Raw genomic sequence first — 13,733 nt, forward strand, 5'->3', positions numbered from 1 at the left:
TCTGTATATCTTGTATAATGTGTAAAGAGAGCCCCCCCATACACACACGGGATTAACCACATCACCTTAATGTTGCGTGCATACACACACCCTTACATAGGGCCTGCTAAGGGGTAATGGAGTGTATTCTAAATGAGTGTGGAGTAAAGCAGATGTCAATGTAGACTGTAGTCTACACACACACACACACACACACTGATAGTCAATCATTGGCTGTGTGAATCATTAGTGAATCATTAGTGTCTAAACACACAAACATGTGCTGTTAAGTGTCAAGTGGAGTTAGACCAGGTATTAAATGATGGCCTTATGTCAGTGTATCGGGTACTCATTAAGACTGCCGATACCTGCCATCAATACTTTAAAAAAAAGGATGATGGAACACAAATAATTTCGATTGCAATCATGAATGCAAATCCAAAGGGTCAACACGAGTGCAAGACCTTGGATCCAGATCTATGCTCCGTGATGTGAAGAGGCCGGCCTGTTTTTCCAAACCGAGGAGCAGATGGCGTTGACAGGGGCGCCATCATCATTAATCTCGTTTACACACACATGTGCGCACGACATGGAGCACAAAGTGTAGAAGATGAGATGATCGATTCCCCTGACAGGGCAAAGTTTTTCTGCTTAGAAAATGGTGGTTATAAAATGTGCATAGCTTCATTGATAATCCGGTAATATATTTCTTGATTGATTTAATTCTTCTGTATGTGTAGATTTGTATTTTTGTTGGATAAAATATTAACCCAACGTGCTCAATGTTGGCCTGGTGCCTATCTATTTGATTTTTTCTTTTTCTTTTTCTCCAGGCAAATCTGGCTGAGCTCTGTCAAACTAACTCCAAATGCCTAAGTAAGTACTTCCAACCAGTTACTTGATGTCTATTTTGTGAAAAGGTGCCTTTTTAATTAATTTATTGTATTTGGTAGAACTGTACTTTTAAATGCAACGTTCCATAAGATTTATACACTTTTTATTGAGAAGAGCGCCCTCTGTTGGTCAGTAAATATGTGTTGCACGATAACCCGGAAGAGAAAACAGACAACCAATCAGAGGCCTGATAGCTTCACCTATCCGGAAACGGAGCACCGCAACTTAAAAATGCCGGGAAAACATTTTGGTCAGGGCTGATCTTGACGTTGTATTTAAACACTGAAATTTCCCCAAAATTAAAAACACATTTCTTGAACTCTGAACCGAAGCAGTCATGGATGAATATGACGAAATGTTTGAGATTGAGGACAACTTTGAGGAGCAGTTCGCCGACGAACTGGATGCGTTGGCTCAGTTGGAAAGTGAGGACATAAACAAGGCTTGTATGCTGTAAAAGTTTCTGACAAACTTAAATTGTTTTCATTAAAGTAAATTTTTTTGTTCCACTTTCATGTCACATATAATCTTACTCTTTTTCTTGTTCTTCCACTGTCAGCTGCTTTTTTGTATGTTTGCTTTTATAGCACCTTTCGACATATATTGTTATTTAAAAAAAAATCAATAAAGCACCAGTTTATCCGTATAAACACCTAACTGGTTATTTAGCTTTTTGCAGAGATGTTTGTTCTACTCCACTAATTATTTTTTGCATTTTTAGAGGAATCCCCCAATCCTGCAAAGCGTCACAGACGAAGTTCAAATGATGACGCCTCTCGCATCAATAACCAGAAGTTGACTGGTCAGCAAATCAGTGAGTTTCCATTGCACGATGACTGTTTAATTCTGTTCCAGATGGCACATTTCCACTCTGACCTTTCTATTTTTCTTCTTTTTTCCCCTGCCTTCCACAAGCTCCAAATGCCAAGTGTCACAAGCAGGACACCAGTGTGGTGAAGCGGCTTTTTAACTCTGCGCAGTGTGATGGCATCACACCGCCGTCCTCTCCAAAACACTATGAACAATCTCACACAGCCGCGTAGGAGAACTAAAATAATTAAATATTCATCTAAAAATCATATCCATGCATCCATTTCTGTAGATGTTAATGTCAGAGATGAGGTGTGAGCAATTAAAGATCAAAACTAAAACTTTTTGCCTTCCAGGTCTTCCTCGGATGCTGCTCTAGATATCAGTGGATTTGAAACAATCCCAGAGTCTCCCAGGCAACCTGTTGCCTTGGCAACGCAGTCATATGTGCACAGAAGACCACCACTAGAAGGCGAGTACATCACCGTCACCCACTCGTCGGGGACACGCGTCTATCTTCGCCAGAAGGACACCGAAGCAGAGAAAGTGAGTTGAAGCGTTATGAATAAAGCAGGACTACAAAATATAAATCGTAATTTACTCCATCTTAGTAAATGAGATTGTTTGGGTCAAGGTGGCAGACTGCAGACTGGTACCAGACTCTCAGGGTTCTTTGGGGCTGCTCGCTGTGCCAATTAGTGTGCTGAGAGAACAAGCGGCAGACCGAGTGAGTAGATGACCCATTAATTGTGGCGTTATGATGATGAGAAAAAAAACTTTTCTATCGACAGAGAAATTCTCCGCTTATCCATTTAGATTGTCCACACATTAGGGAAAAAAAAATCACAATATGTAAATTATCCTACTTTTTAAACTACAGCGCCACCAGCAGGCTGTGGAGGAGACACAGCGCCTCACAGAGCTACTAGCCAGGTACTTTTTTTTTTTTTTTTAAAACCTTGCTTCCTTTCCCACGTTTGATTCTCTGCGTTTGATTTGAATGTTGTATCGTATTCCAGCAGTGCGAATGATGTTTTGGTTGAGGAGGAAGAGAACAAAGAGGTTGATCCGGAAGACTCTGAAGGTCGAAGCTTCCGACTCTGGGTTGATAGATTTTCTCCCCGCCACTACACCGAGCTGCTTAGTGATGATGTACGACATGCAATGGAGACTCACAGACTATGAGTGACTGTATGTTATTTATTATTATTATTATTATTTTACAGTTTACCAACCGTTGTCTGCTGAAGTGGCTGAAGCTGTGGGACACCGTGGTTTACGGAAAAGAGAGAGTGTCTCGCCCACCGAGGTCCGACAGACAAGCCCCCGCGCAAACTTCTTTCAAAAGCGATCAAGCCAATCCGAATCCAAATCGATTTAAGAGCAAGATGGAGATGACGGAGGAGATTCTGGAAGCTGAATTGGACCAGTACAAACGGCCCAAATTTAAGGTTATTGAGACTCTACAATAACGTGAATTTCAATAAGTTATTAATTCCAAGAACTGATTCCGTCACTCTCTCTAGGTGGCATTGTTGTCCGGTCCGCCGGGTTTGGGGAAGACCACCTTGGCTCATGTTATTGCAAAGCACGCTGGCTACAATGTTGTGGAAGTCAACGCCAGGTTAGAGATGCAAAGAGTTATTGGCTACGCTTTTGTTTCGAGTCCTTAAAGTGACGATTTTGCCGTTGCGCAGTGACGATCGCAGCGCAGAGGTGTTCCAGAAACGCATCGACTCGGCCACGCAGATGAAATCCGTTTTAGGAGCAGGCGAGAGGCCAAACTGCCTCATCATCGACGAAATTGACGGCGCCCCGGCAGTACGTGTTCGACGACCACCTTACTGAAAAACATTTTCATGGAAGCTGTCAATGATTCGCAAAAAAACATGAATATTTTTTGGGTTTTTTTGCGCAGGCTGCCATCAACGTTCTGTTAGCGACCCTGAATAGGAAAGACGGGCACAGCAGTGATGCCGATTCTACAAAGAGGAAAAAAAAGAAAGAGTCCATTCTGCTGCGGCCTATTATCTGCATCTGTAACGACCTGTAAAAAAAAAAAACTCTCACGTTGAAACAGCAGCATGAAGTCAGAAGCTTGTTTTGATTTATTTATTTTTTTCTGTTAGTTATGTTCCAGCTCTCAGATTGCTGAGGCAGCAGGCCTTTCTCCTGTCGTTCCCCCAGACTCAAACCTCCCGTCTAGCTCAGAGACTGGCGGAGGTACACGGCATACGCACATGTCAAGTCGCTTAACGCATAAAACCCTCAACCGTATATTGGCGTCTTTGGTTTTGCAGATTTCACTCCGACAAGGGATGAAGGTGGACACGGGGACGCTGATGTTACTGTGTGAGAAAACAGACAACGACATCAGGTCTTGCATTAACACACTTCAGGTAAGAAGAGGTCATCGATGTTAAACGTCTCATTGCTGAGCTTTGAAGGTATACTAATGTTATTCTAAAGTTCCTGTTGGAAAAAAACATCTTACAATGTTAACGTTATTGTGTGCTGGGACCGATTTAATGACATTTTATTTGAATGGCGAAAGATGATTTAAGATGTATGGTTACAGAACAAATCCAACTTATAAATCAAGGCACCACTGTGTTATTTTTTTTTGCAGTTCCTTTTCGGCCGTGGCCACAAGCAGCTCAACAGCAGGATCATCCAGAGTATCTCTGTGGGCCAGAAGGACCAAAATAAAGGATTGTTCTATCTGTGGCAGGAGATCTTCCAGTTGCCACGTGCTAAACGGTATAGTAGCTCCATTCAAACTATGAGCAGTTGTCCACACCAGTCCAAAATTTAAAAAGAAAAAAAAAATTAACATGAAACGGAATCAAAATGTTCTCAAATCTGATCACCTGTATGGATCTTAATCAAAATTGATTTCATTTGCCTTACACCGCCCAAGTTGCGGACTTAACAGAATCGACGTCCTGCACCTATTTCCTCAGAAAACGTATCGGTGAGCGCTTCGAGGAAGTCCCCGGTTCAGGAGGCGGCGGTCAGAGGTTCCAGCACATTCTTGACTTGGCCACATCTAGTGGAGAGTATGAAAAAGTTTCTCAGGTAATAAACCTGCCATATTATGCAACATTTTCGAGCACCGGTAACACCGTGATCTCATCGTCCCTTCCCCCTCAGGGTTTGTACGACAACTTCCTCTCCATGAGAGTCCGCGATCCCAACCTGCAGAATGTGTGCGACGCTCTGGACTGGATGGTCTTTTCCGACCGGCTCAATCGAGTCATCCTGCACGGGCAGAACTTCACTCTCATGAAGTACCTTCCCTTCCTGTCCGTCGCTTATCACTTCCTGTTCGCGCACCCTCACGTGCCACGCATCAGCTACCCACATAGCCACCAGGAGGTGAATCGTAACTCTTGAATGGATACATACAGATCATGAATCCCAAAACTTCTGCTTTGAACACTCGGGCCTAGTAGACTACTGTACTGAGAACCGTGAATCGGTGTGTTGTTTTCCGCAGGCGAGCACTCTTCTCCAGAGTAGCAGGAACGCTCTGTCCACCATGTTGTCTGACGTTCCCGCTCGCATCAAGACCAGGATCAGCCATCTCAACCTCACCCTGGACATTCTCACGCTGCTACTTGATATCATCTGTCCCAAGCTTCGCCCCGTTCGTAGAAATACCTCAAGCTCTTCTTAAGTCATGACCCCATGGCAAGGTATAGATGAATAAAATCTCGCATGTCGTCCAGGTGAACCCGCAGCTCTTCAGTTGCAGAGAAAAGGAGCAGATGAGCGAGCTGATCGACACCATGTTGGCGTACAACCTCTCGTACCGGCAGGACCGCACGCCCGAGGGGCAGTACACGTACATCCTGGAGCCGTGAGTACACACGCCAGGGTTACAAAACAATTTTCATTGTAGTTTTTTTTGCTGCTTTAAATTTATTTTTAATTCGGTTAGTTTTGATTATTTTATTTTTTTACAATTGGCTTGAATAGTTTTGATTTTTCCATAATCCTTTTTTTTTTTTTATTTGTTTTTAGTATTAGTCTTATTTATTTTTTTAATATTTTGTAAGATGAAAACGGGTCACTTGGTATTTTGTAATGATGTAGTAGTGGGTTACGCAACAGGACAACAACCCGAACATGCCGCCAAGTCCGATCATTGATGAAAACATGCAATAACACGCCATTATAGAAATTAATGTTGTGATAATTATAGGAATGTATTGAGTGCATGGAGAGTACGGGGGGTGGAGAGCAATGCTAAGAGGATTATGGTTTCAAAAAATGATTAAATGCAGGTTTGGTTTTAGATGTACTGCATAACCCGTGAAACGTGAACACTCACTTCTCCCCTCAAGACTGTAAAGGACACTCAGCATATGTGTGGAGTTGTTCTTACTGCGGATGCGTGTCTGCAGGCGTGTGGAAGACGTGGTGAGGTTCTCGGGCCTGCCTCCACGTCGCCAGTTGACCTATCAGGCCAAGCAAACCATCAGCAGGGAGATGGAGCAGGAGAAGATGAGGAGGGCTGAGCAGCTGATGTTACAGCGGAATCCCACAGTGGTTACACTTTTTAAAATTTATTATTATTAGGGACAGATTAAATTGGCCTGATGATTAATTGCTCTTCTATTCATACTCCGTTATAACAACTTAGTTACTATTTTGTGTGTGGCATGCAGAAGGAGTTAGAGAAACCAAGCGCTGCTCCCAAATCAAGCAGGAACCATCATCAGAGGCTGGAGAACATTGTCAAGCAGACTTCAGTGGAGCCCAGGGTGAGATGCTATTTTTTTTGTTATGTGTAGGTTTCAGCGGCTGCCTTTAGGTGGTGCTAATGAGTAGCATTGCTTGTCTTAAATAGAAATGAGGACAATTGGACCCAACTGGGATTTAGTCCCTCATGTTGGAACTTAAACTGGGATGATGACACATAAAGTATTTATTGACCTTCATTTAGGTCATTTTGGACTTGAGACTGATTTAGCAACTGCTAGTGAGTTTTCAGTGCGTCCTCGGGTCAGTTGTAACAAATATGGCAAAAAGTGTCAATGCTTTTGCGTCCTGACAGCAAGCGGTGGACTTTTTCGGCCGCCCTGTTGCACCCAAACAGACGACCACGACGACCACATCAGACACAGGTACCAAAATAAATTTTTTTGTTCCTCACGAAATAAAACTGGCTATAATTTTACAGACATCTGATAAAAATGATTATATGGAATTTAGAAATTTCTTTGATTGTGCTCTTGAAATTTTATTCTCTCTCTGCAGGCCAGAAGTGTATCGTGCTCGCCATGGGGAAGGCGGTAGGCAACAGCGACGTGTGGTTCCGCTTCAACGAGGGAATGTCCAACGCCGTGCGTCGGAATGTTTACATCCGGGAACTTCTGTAGCACCCTCCTCTCAACCACCACCCAAAAAAAAAAGGTGTTCCACCTGTTTTGTTAAATTCTAAACAGTCTTTATTTTTGATTGACAGTGTAAAGAGACAATAAAAACAAACATCTAAAAGCTACTCGGTGCTGTGCATGCACGCACGCACACATTCACCACACACACGGCAGTTCTTACACAAGAGCATTCAAAAAATCCAAATAAATAAATAGTCGTAGTGTGAGTTGAGTGAGTGTGTGCTCTGTGTGTGTTTTTAGTGCAGTGTGTGTGGGTGTGCGCGCACATTATATGTGGTGCATCCGTGCATTAACTGTGGAGACGTATTTTGATGCCATCATCAGAGGATCACGCACTTCCCCTTCTCCACCCAAGGATTGGCTCTCATCAGCTCCGGGTTCAGAAAAGGGTCCTCGCACACGCAGCTCTCGATCCACTTCACCAACCTGAAGAAGAAGACGCACTTGATGATCGTGAACGTGGTGGGCAACACTATCACTCTTTTTCGTTGACCATCAGTTGTTTTTAAAGTAGTAGCTTGAATGTCACTTGAGAAATTGTATTTGCAGGCCCATAATTGTCCATATATTAATTTCCTCAGATGATCATTTTTAATCATTTTAAGTTGTGACCAAACTCACTCAGTGACTGTGATAGAAGACTTCTCCCTGTTGATGGCGAGCTGATACTGAAGCGATTCCACTTCCCTCCGCATCTGGGGAACGTCTAAGTCGTCCATAGTTGATATTAGTGACACTAAAAGAACAAGAAAATAAGTGTTATTGAAGCTGCCATTCTTAAAATAGATCTGGTTTTCAAATACTACATGGTCATTGTTTATTTTTAATAATTCTAATTCTTAATTAAAAAAAAAATTCCCAATGATTTTGAACTAATTATACAGGGGTCAGGTACGTCCAGTTTGTTATTCCGTCCTATACCAGGTACGTTGGGGAGTACCGAAGAATCAAACGTTACAGTGATCTTAAACACTTAATTTTATACATAATTACATCTTCATATAACGCCTCTGTTCTTGTGTGCCCCGCCCTACCAAGATGCTGCTCATAAAGCCGGAAGAGGACGCTTGAGACCCCCGCTAAGGATTCGTCGATCACGGCTCTCTCTGCCAACAAACACATCCCCCTCATCTGTTTAATGGATCTCGTAAGTAGGTCGACTGTCGTCCTCCGTCAGCATCCGCCCCTCCGTGCGTCTGTCACGGTTAGCGCGTCACCAAATCAGACCCCTTCCGATGTCATCCCCCCCAACCCTCTCAATTAATCAGCACAATAATACGCAGAATTTTAGATCGGGTGCTTTAAAGGAAGGAAAGCATTCGCGCATCGGGGCCTACCGGAAAGTCCGCCGGGTGATCAGCAGCCGATGACGGGCGAAGGCGACGTTGTGTGGTCGGTAATGAGCTCTGACGTCGCCCTGCTTATATATATAGTCCCGCTAACAGCGAAGATGTGGATGAAGAGGATGCGGCGAGAGTGCGACTGGATGCGGGAGGACTTTAGGGGCGTGGCGGCCGCCTGCTTTGCCAGGCAAAGCGTGCGCGCGCACCTGCATGCAAACGTGGGGCGCGCGCACGCAAATGAGGACAATGAATCAGGTCGTTGTGAGGTTTACTTTTATTGACGTTATCTTCGGCGTTCAACCAATACAGGGAAACAAAAGGCATTTAAAATATTTTATTATATCTTTGACAATGAATTTTTAAATGCATATCCAAAATCACACTTTGTTCTGTTGCTCCTAAATTCACTTTTTTATTTGATTTAACAGTGAACGAGTCGGCACATTTGCAATCAACATGAAACTTGCACAATGTTTTTTTTATATTTTCTACACCAATAATAAGTTGCAGAAGTGCTGGAGCCCAATGCTAGTTTTCTTTTTCAACATTCAGCAGTGGAGAGTGCTGCCACCTGTGGTACAAGATGGGAAGGAAAAAAAAAGAAATTAGCACCTTTATTTTAACCAATGCTATTCTAGATCAGGTTTAAAAGCCTCAGTTCAAAATTTTAGAATCAAAAGCTGAAATTCAGCTGTCATAGTAGGTGTCAGAAAATAATATTAGTCATCACTGGCTATTAAGGGACCCACTGACAGTTGAATTAGAAACTCACCAATTTATCAGGTGAAATGCGTCCTCAACTCAGGCCAGTCTCAACCTTGTGTAAAAAAATCAGAAAGAAATATGGTTACTATTACTAAAAAAACAACCAAATTTTTAATTATTAACAATGATAACGAAGCCTCAGGATGAAAATTAGAATCACGAGCTGAAGTTCAGCTGTCATAGTAGGTGTCAGAAAAGATTATTGATTTGTCATCATCAGCTTAAAAATCCATCAACTGTACAAATTAAAACCCTCACCGTTTTTCGCATCAAGCCAGAAATGCGCCCTCACTCAGATCAGACGCTCTTTCAAACTTTTACTTCATGTCGTGTTGTATAAAATAGTTTAAAAATTGTTTAAGCGATTTTGATACAAATTTGCTCATTCTCGCGCACATGGCTAAAGGTCACACGTTGTCGAGCGCAGAAACGTGTCAAGAAACAAAAAAAACCTCAGTTTTTCTTTTTCTGTAGCGGTACGAATTTCGAAAGCAAAACAAGAAACTATTTGGGTTATCTTTGCCATTATTTGTTATTAAATAAATGATCTGAGAGGTAAGTGAATGCACAGCAACATGTTCGTCCATCGCAGCAGGAAAGGAAAGAGAGCGGAACCGGAAAAAGAAACAGTTTTGAAAAGTCCAACCGGAAGCGGAAGTACCACCCCTCAGTGACGATTCCAAATTAAATTTTATGCCACCCGGGAATATCCAGGTACTTTTTATTTTATTTCTTATTTTTTTACTTAACTCAACTTTACATATAGAGCACTTTAAAAAGAACCACAGTTACATACTAAGTACTTTTCATAAAATAAAAATAAAACGTGAAAACTATATTGAAACAATAAATTAGAGCAGACAGTCAATAAAACACTCAAATAAAGCCAAGTATTATGCTGGGTTGAAACCCAATGAATAAAAACTTTCACTTTCACTTTATGGGACATAAATGGGAAGATAAATGAATGTTAAATTATGATGTTCTTAGCCTGGGTTACTTGTGCAAAAAAGATGAACAATAATGTGAAAAAGTAGTTTACGGAGTGAGTGATTGTTGCCACTTGGTATTCTCCACTTTGAGGTGTTTTGACGCCCACGCACGTCGAGGAAGATTGAGGAAGAGGAAGATGACACGCTGGCGTCTACGTGCACTTGGGTGAGTACAGAGCGTATTTATGACGACGTCATTTCTCTCTTTCAGAGATTACATTCGATTTGAATTCACCAGTAGAACAAATGCAAACTACAAACTGAGTAGACCATGACGTCACCGGTCGTCAGCGGCTGGGACTCTCCTAAGGTACGTGCTAGCTCTGTTATGAACTTGGCTATTAGTGCTCTTTTGACTAACATTGATTAAGTTAAGCTCTTGACAACAATGTCGATAATGTTTTTTTTTGTGGAAGTAGCTTGAAAGCCAAGGCAAAACCTTTAACATATTCATTAAGTACGTTCGAAGTTTCACTTCGTTGTTTTCATGAATGACATACGTTACAGAGAAACGAAACTTTACGCTTTCCGCCCTATTATTGGGAAATAGAAAAACAACTTGAACATGTTCTTCCATAATTCAAAGAAATCATCTAAATGCGCTTAAAATGTACACATATTTTATGTTTGTAGAAGTAATGCTGTAATGGGAATAGTCGGCATGTTGAAACATGCCATTGAGTCCGTGTGTGAGCATCAGAGCATGAATTGTGGCTTACAGCAGCTCCATTAGTATTTTTATTTTTGAATATTTGGGCAAAGGCAACTACGCCTCCTATCTTTTACGCAGTGGGTTAATTTCTCTAACCGGTGACATCATTTCACATCTACGTTCCTGCCCCAGATGTATGGAGGGGATTGTCCACCAGGCACTGTGGAAGCATGTGAAGAAGAAGACCCCTCACCCACACAGCCTTCCAAGAGTAAAGGAATCTCCGAGCAAGACTTCTCCTGCCACTGCTGTTTCGACGTCCTGGTGAATCCCACCACCTTGACCTGCGGCCACAACTACTGCCGCCACTGTCTGGCCCTGTGGTGGGAGTCCTCTCGCAAAAACGAGTGTCCAGAGTGCCGCCAGAGATGGGCGGGCTTTCCCAAAGTCAACATACTGCTGAGGTAGGATTTTTCACAAGGATGCGAATGTTTGATTCGGGCCTCATACACGACAGCTTCATATAATTATCAGAGAAGCAACCGATAAGCTCTTCAGCGAGGTGGTGCAACGGAGGCGAGCCGAGATCCAAGACAACCCCAAAATCTCCCGGATTCTTCTGGCTTTTGAGAGGTGAGAAAGTCTCCTCATGATGTCACTTTGGAAACGGAGGCCCACCTTCCTAAAGCGGTCGTTTTTTGAATGTTTAGGTATGGCGACAATCTGGACAAATCAAGAACCAAGCAGCCCAAACTAGCGGGCTTCATCTTCTTGGCAGTCGTTGCCACGCTCTTGGGTATGGCGGTACGTGGATCCATTTATTTGACTTTATATTTCAGATCATATTTTCTAGAAGAGGAGTGTTGAAGGTCACTGCTAGCGATATATCAACAATTCCCACTTCAGATGACTATTGTAACCCACGTACATGCAGGCGGCGTTGCTGTTGAATCAGTGGACCAACAGCCATGAAGTGGACCAAGAGGACCTGTTAGTCCGTCAATCAGTGTTGCCATGGACGCCGGAGGAAATGATCCTCTGGCTGGAGAGCTTGGGACCGGAATCATCCAGCAAGTTCTTTCAGCCGGACAGTTCCAATAATAGGTACAAGAGGACACTCAATTATCAAGGGGAAAAATCTAAGGGGATCTAAGGTTGTTTTGTTTTTGTTTTGTCAACACCTTGCAAGTCTGCGTTGTAATTTCTCTAACTTTTAGATTACAGACGTTGTTGGAGAAGAAGGAGTCCTTGAAGCCACTTTACCACATCCAGAATCAGGCGTACCGACACGCCGTCCTGGATGAACTGTACAGACTTCAAGCGCATCAAGTCCGACCTCAGAACCTGTGGGAATACAAGGCAAGAATAATTTCTTTCCAACATCGGAACCAACGGATTCTCAATTAATCAAGGTGTTTTTTTCTTTTTGCACTAGGCAGCCCATTCAGGGAAGTCCCTGTTCCTGCTTTACGCCATGAAGCGCTCCCCTCGTCTGACGCTTTTCTACTTATACTTATTTGACTACTCGGAAAGTTTCCTGCCCTTTCTGAAAACCTGCTGCCCGTCCGTCGCGCTCACCAGTCAATCATTGGAGAGCCGGACCTTTAACACACAGGTCACATATTCCCAAACTGGACTTTGAACGTTTTTGACATACCCAACGTGACAATTTGGCTCTGTTCTCGCTCTTTAGACGGAAGCCAACTGGCAACAGTGGAGTGAGTTCATGGTCAAGTACTTTCTCCTCCCATACCATCTGATAGCAGAGTTTGCCTGGGACTGGCTGTCCGTCCACTATTGGACGTCTTGCTTCGTCATCGTCAATGCCGTCCTGCTGTCCATGTTGGAGTGCTGCTCGTTGTGGAGACTCTGCACCACGGCGAGAATCAGGTAGGATCAGGGCTTGTACAAGGCAAACAGTGTAAATTTAATCATCTTTTTTGTTTGCTTTTTCTTAGGACACTTCCTGGTATGATGTGGAATCACGTCTGGGCGATGTTATCCCAGGGACTGGCTTTTGGACTCATGTGGCCTCTGGTGCCCCAACTGGTCTGCAACTGCCTTTTCTACTGGGCCCTCTACATCAACCCCCTCATGAACATTGAGTTATTGGTGAGGCAACTTCGGCACCCGGCAACGGCGGTGCATTAATGCAGGCTGCGCACTGCTAAATGCAGCAATGGCTGGTGGATTATTTTTTTTTTTAGTAATAGTACTTGCAGCCTTTTCATTTGCTGCGTGAAGTTTTACTTTATCCGGAAAGTGTCTGCTGGAGTCGGACGATATTGGACGAGATGGACATAAAACGATGATGACAGAACTGTATGTCAGTGACACGGACGAGCCTGAGAACACATTTTTCTTGATTCGTATGCCAATGGTCAAGATCATAAGTGTGCCCTGGTCAAAGTTGATCTTTAAGATGAACAAATGTGTTTACGTGTTATAATTATTATTTTTTTTAAACTTATTTTCATTAATTTACCTTAAGTGTCATTAATTTAACGTCACAATTTTTGCAATGTATCATTTGTTTAGTGAAAATTGTGGAGTTCGTATCAACACGACTACGGCAAGACTACCGAGAGAGTACTCCACTTTTAGGAAGAACATTCCGGAATTGATTTGATTTATACTGCTAATAAATGAGACATTGCACATTTTTTTTAACAAATCCAGAAGAATGCGTAAACCTGGTTTCACTAAAGCCTTTCTGAAAGACAACTTGATTTGGTGTTTATTTGCACTTTTTATGTTCAACACTGTGACTTTGACTTTATTTTTAGCATTTTTTATGAAAATAAAGAGACTGTAAAAGGTTTAGGACGATGGAATTGTGTGTTTTTCTTCTAGATTTTTTAATTTTTAACTTTTAAGTTCAATTATTAAATTC

The 13,733-nt window shown here is 42.6% G+C and overlaps 3 protein-coding genes and 2 non-coding genes across 6 annotated transcripts; 2 read left to right on the plus strand and 3 right to left on the minus strand.

Annotated features, from left to right (window-relative positions):
• The first annotated feature begins 1,058 nt into the window (after positions 1 to 1,058).
• On the plus strand, positions 1,059 to 7,192 carry chtf18 (CTF18, chromosome transmission fidelity factor 18 homolog (S. cerevisiae)). Of its 2 annotated transcripts, none has more exons than XM_088373893.1 (22): positions 1,059 to 1,298; positions 1,595 to 1,687; positions 1,789 to 1,912; positions 2,040 to 2,229; positions 2,318 to 2,410; positions 2,564 to 2,616; positions 2,703 to 2,835; positions 2,910 to 3,134; positions 3,210 to 3,307; positions 3,381 to 3,504; positions 3,602 to 3,732; positions 3,813 to 3,906; positions 3,984 to 4,082; positions 4,313 to 4,443; positions 4,647 to 4,761; positions 4,837 to 5,061; positions 5,183 to 5,332; positions 5,415 to 5,545; positions 6,093 to 6,237; positions 6,357 to 6,452; positions 6,746 to 6,815; positions 6,949 to 7,192. In XM_088373893.1, the coding sequence occupies exons 1-22, from the start codon at positions 1,211 to 1,213 to the stop codon at positions 7,068 to 7,070; spliced, it is 2,730 nt and encodes a 909-aa protein (XP_088230019.1). In that variant the 5' UTR covers positions 1,059 to 1,210; the 3' UTR covers positions 7,071 to 7,192. The 2 variants fall into 2 exon arrangements, with proteins under 2 accessions (XP_088230019.1, XP_088230020.1); XM_088373894.1 differs by having other exon boundaries at positions 6,093 to 6,234.
• gng13a (guanine nucleotide binding protein (G protein), gamma 13a) lies at positions 7,048 to 8,627 on the minus strand. The gene is made up of 3 exons (XM_088373897.1): positions 8,426 to 8,627; positions 7,710 to 7,824; positions 7,048 to 7,514 (listed from the first exon to the last, which is right to left on the minus strand). The coding sequence occupies exons 2-3, from the start codon at positions 7,805 to 7,807 to the stop codon at positions 7,409 to 7,411; spliced, it is 204 nt and encodes a 67-aa protein (XP_088230023.1). The 5' UTR covers positions 7,808 to 7,824; positions 8,426 to 8,627; the 3' UTR covers positions 7,048 to 7,408.
• Positions 8,628 to 9,080: 453 nt separating this feature from the next.
• LOC148399600 (small nucleolar RNA SNORD60) lies at positions 9,081 to 9,166 on the minus strand. The gene has a single exon (XR_015858401.1). It is a non-coding gene; the product is annotated as a small nucleolar RNA SNORD60 (small nucleolar RNA).
• Positions 9,167 to 9,329: 163 nt separating this feature from the next.
• On the minus strand, positions 9,330 to 9,418 carry LOC148399601 (small nucleolar RNA SNORD60). Its single transcript, XR_015858403.1, has one exon. It is a non-coding gene; the product is annotated as a small nucleolar RNA SNORD60 (small nucleolar RNA).
• Positions 9,419 to 10,347: 929 nt separating this feature from the next.
• Positions 10,348 to 13,663, plus strand: LOC148399602 (bifunctional apoptosis regulator-like). Its single transcript, XM_088373896.1, has 9 exons — positions 10,348 to 10,498; positions 11,033 to 11,304; positions 11,375 to 11,473; positions 11,551 to 11,644; positions 11,775 to 11,944; positions 12,058 to 12,199; positions 12,276 to 12,455; positions 12,534 to 12,730; positions 12,799 to 13,663. The coding sequence occupies exons 1-9, from the start codon at positions 10,460 to 10,462 to the stop codon at positions 12,989 to 12,991; spliced, it is 1,386 nt and encodes a 461-aa protein (XP_088230022.1). The 5' UTR covers positions 10,348 to 10,459; the 3' UTR covers positions 12,992 to 13,663.
• The last annotated feature ends 70 nt before the right edge of the window (positions 13,664 to 13,733 follow it).

The sequence above is a fragment of the Syngnathus floridae genome, chromosome 4, assembly GCF_059516105.1.
Source record: "Syngnathus floridae isolate MCC-2025c chromosome 4, RoL_Sflo_1.0, whole genome shotgun sequence".
Classification (NCBI taxonomy): Eukaryota; Metazoa; Chordata; class Actinopteri; order Syngnathiformes; family Syngnathidae; genus Syngnathus; species Syngnathus floridae.

What these genes read in the sequence shown, in the direction of transcription:
- chtf18 (XM_088373893.1), top strand. Translation starts at nt 1,211, where the DNA reads ATGGATGAATATGACGAAATGTTTGAGATTGAGGACAACTTTGAGGAG. An exon ending in GAACAATCTCACACAGCCGC is followed by an intron (nt 1,913 to 2,039) that starts GTAGGAGAACTA and finishes TTTGCCTTCCAG; the next exon opens with GTCTTCCTCGGATGCTGCTC. An exon ending in TACAGCGGAATCCCACAGTG is followed by an intron (nt 6,238 to 6,356) that starts GTTACACTTTTT and finishes TGTGGCATGCAG; the next exon opens with AAGGAGTTAGAGAAACCAAG.
- gng13a (XM_088373897.1), bottom strand. Translation starts at nt 7,807, where the DNA reads ATGGACGACTTAGACGTTCCCCAGATGCGGAGGGAAGTGGAATCGCTT. An exon ending in TCTTCTATCACAGTCACTGA is followed by an intron (nt 7,515 to 7,709) that starts GTGAGTTTGGTC and finishes CTTCTTCTTCAG; the next exon opens with GTTGGTGAAGTGGATCGAGA.
- LOC148399602 (XM_088373896.1), top strand. Translation starts at nt 10,460, where the DNA reads ATGACGTCACCGGTCGTCAGCGGCTGGGACTCTCCTAAG. An exon ending in GCGGCTGGGACTCTCCTAAG is followed by an intron (nt 10,499 to 11,032) that starts GTACGTGCTAGC and finishes TTCCTGCCCCAG; the next exon opens with ATGTATGGAGGGGATTGTCC. An exon ending in ATTCTTCTGGCTTTTGAGAG is followed by an intron (nt 11,474 to 11,550) that starts GTGAGAAAGTCT and finishes TTGAATGTTTAG; the next exon opens with GTATGGCGACAATCTGGACA.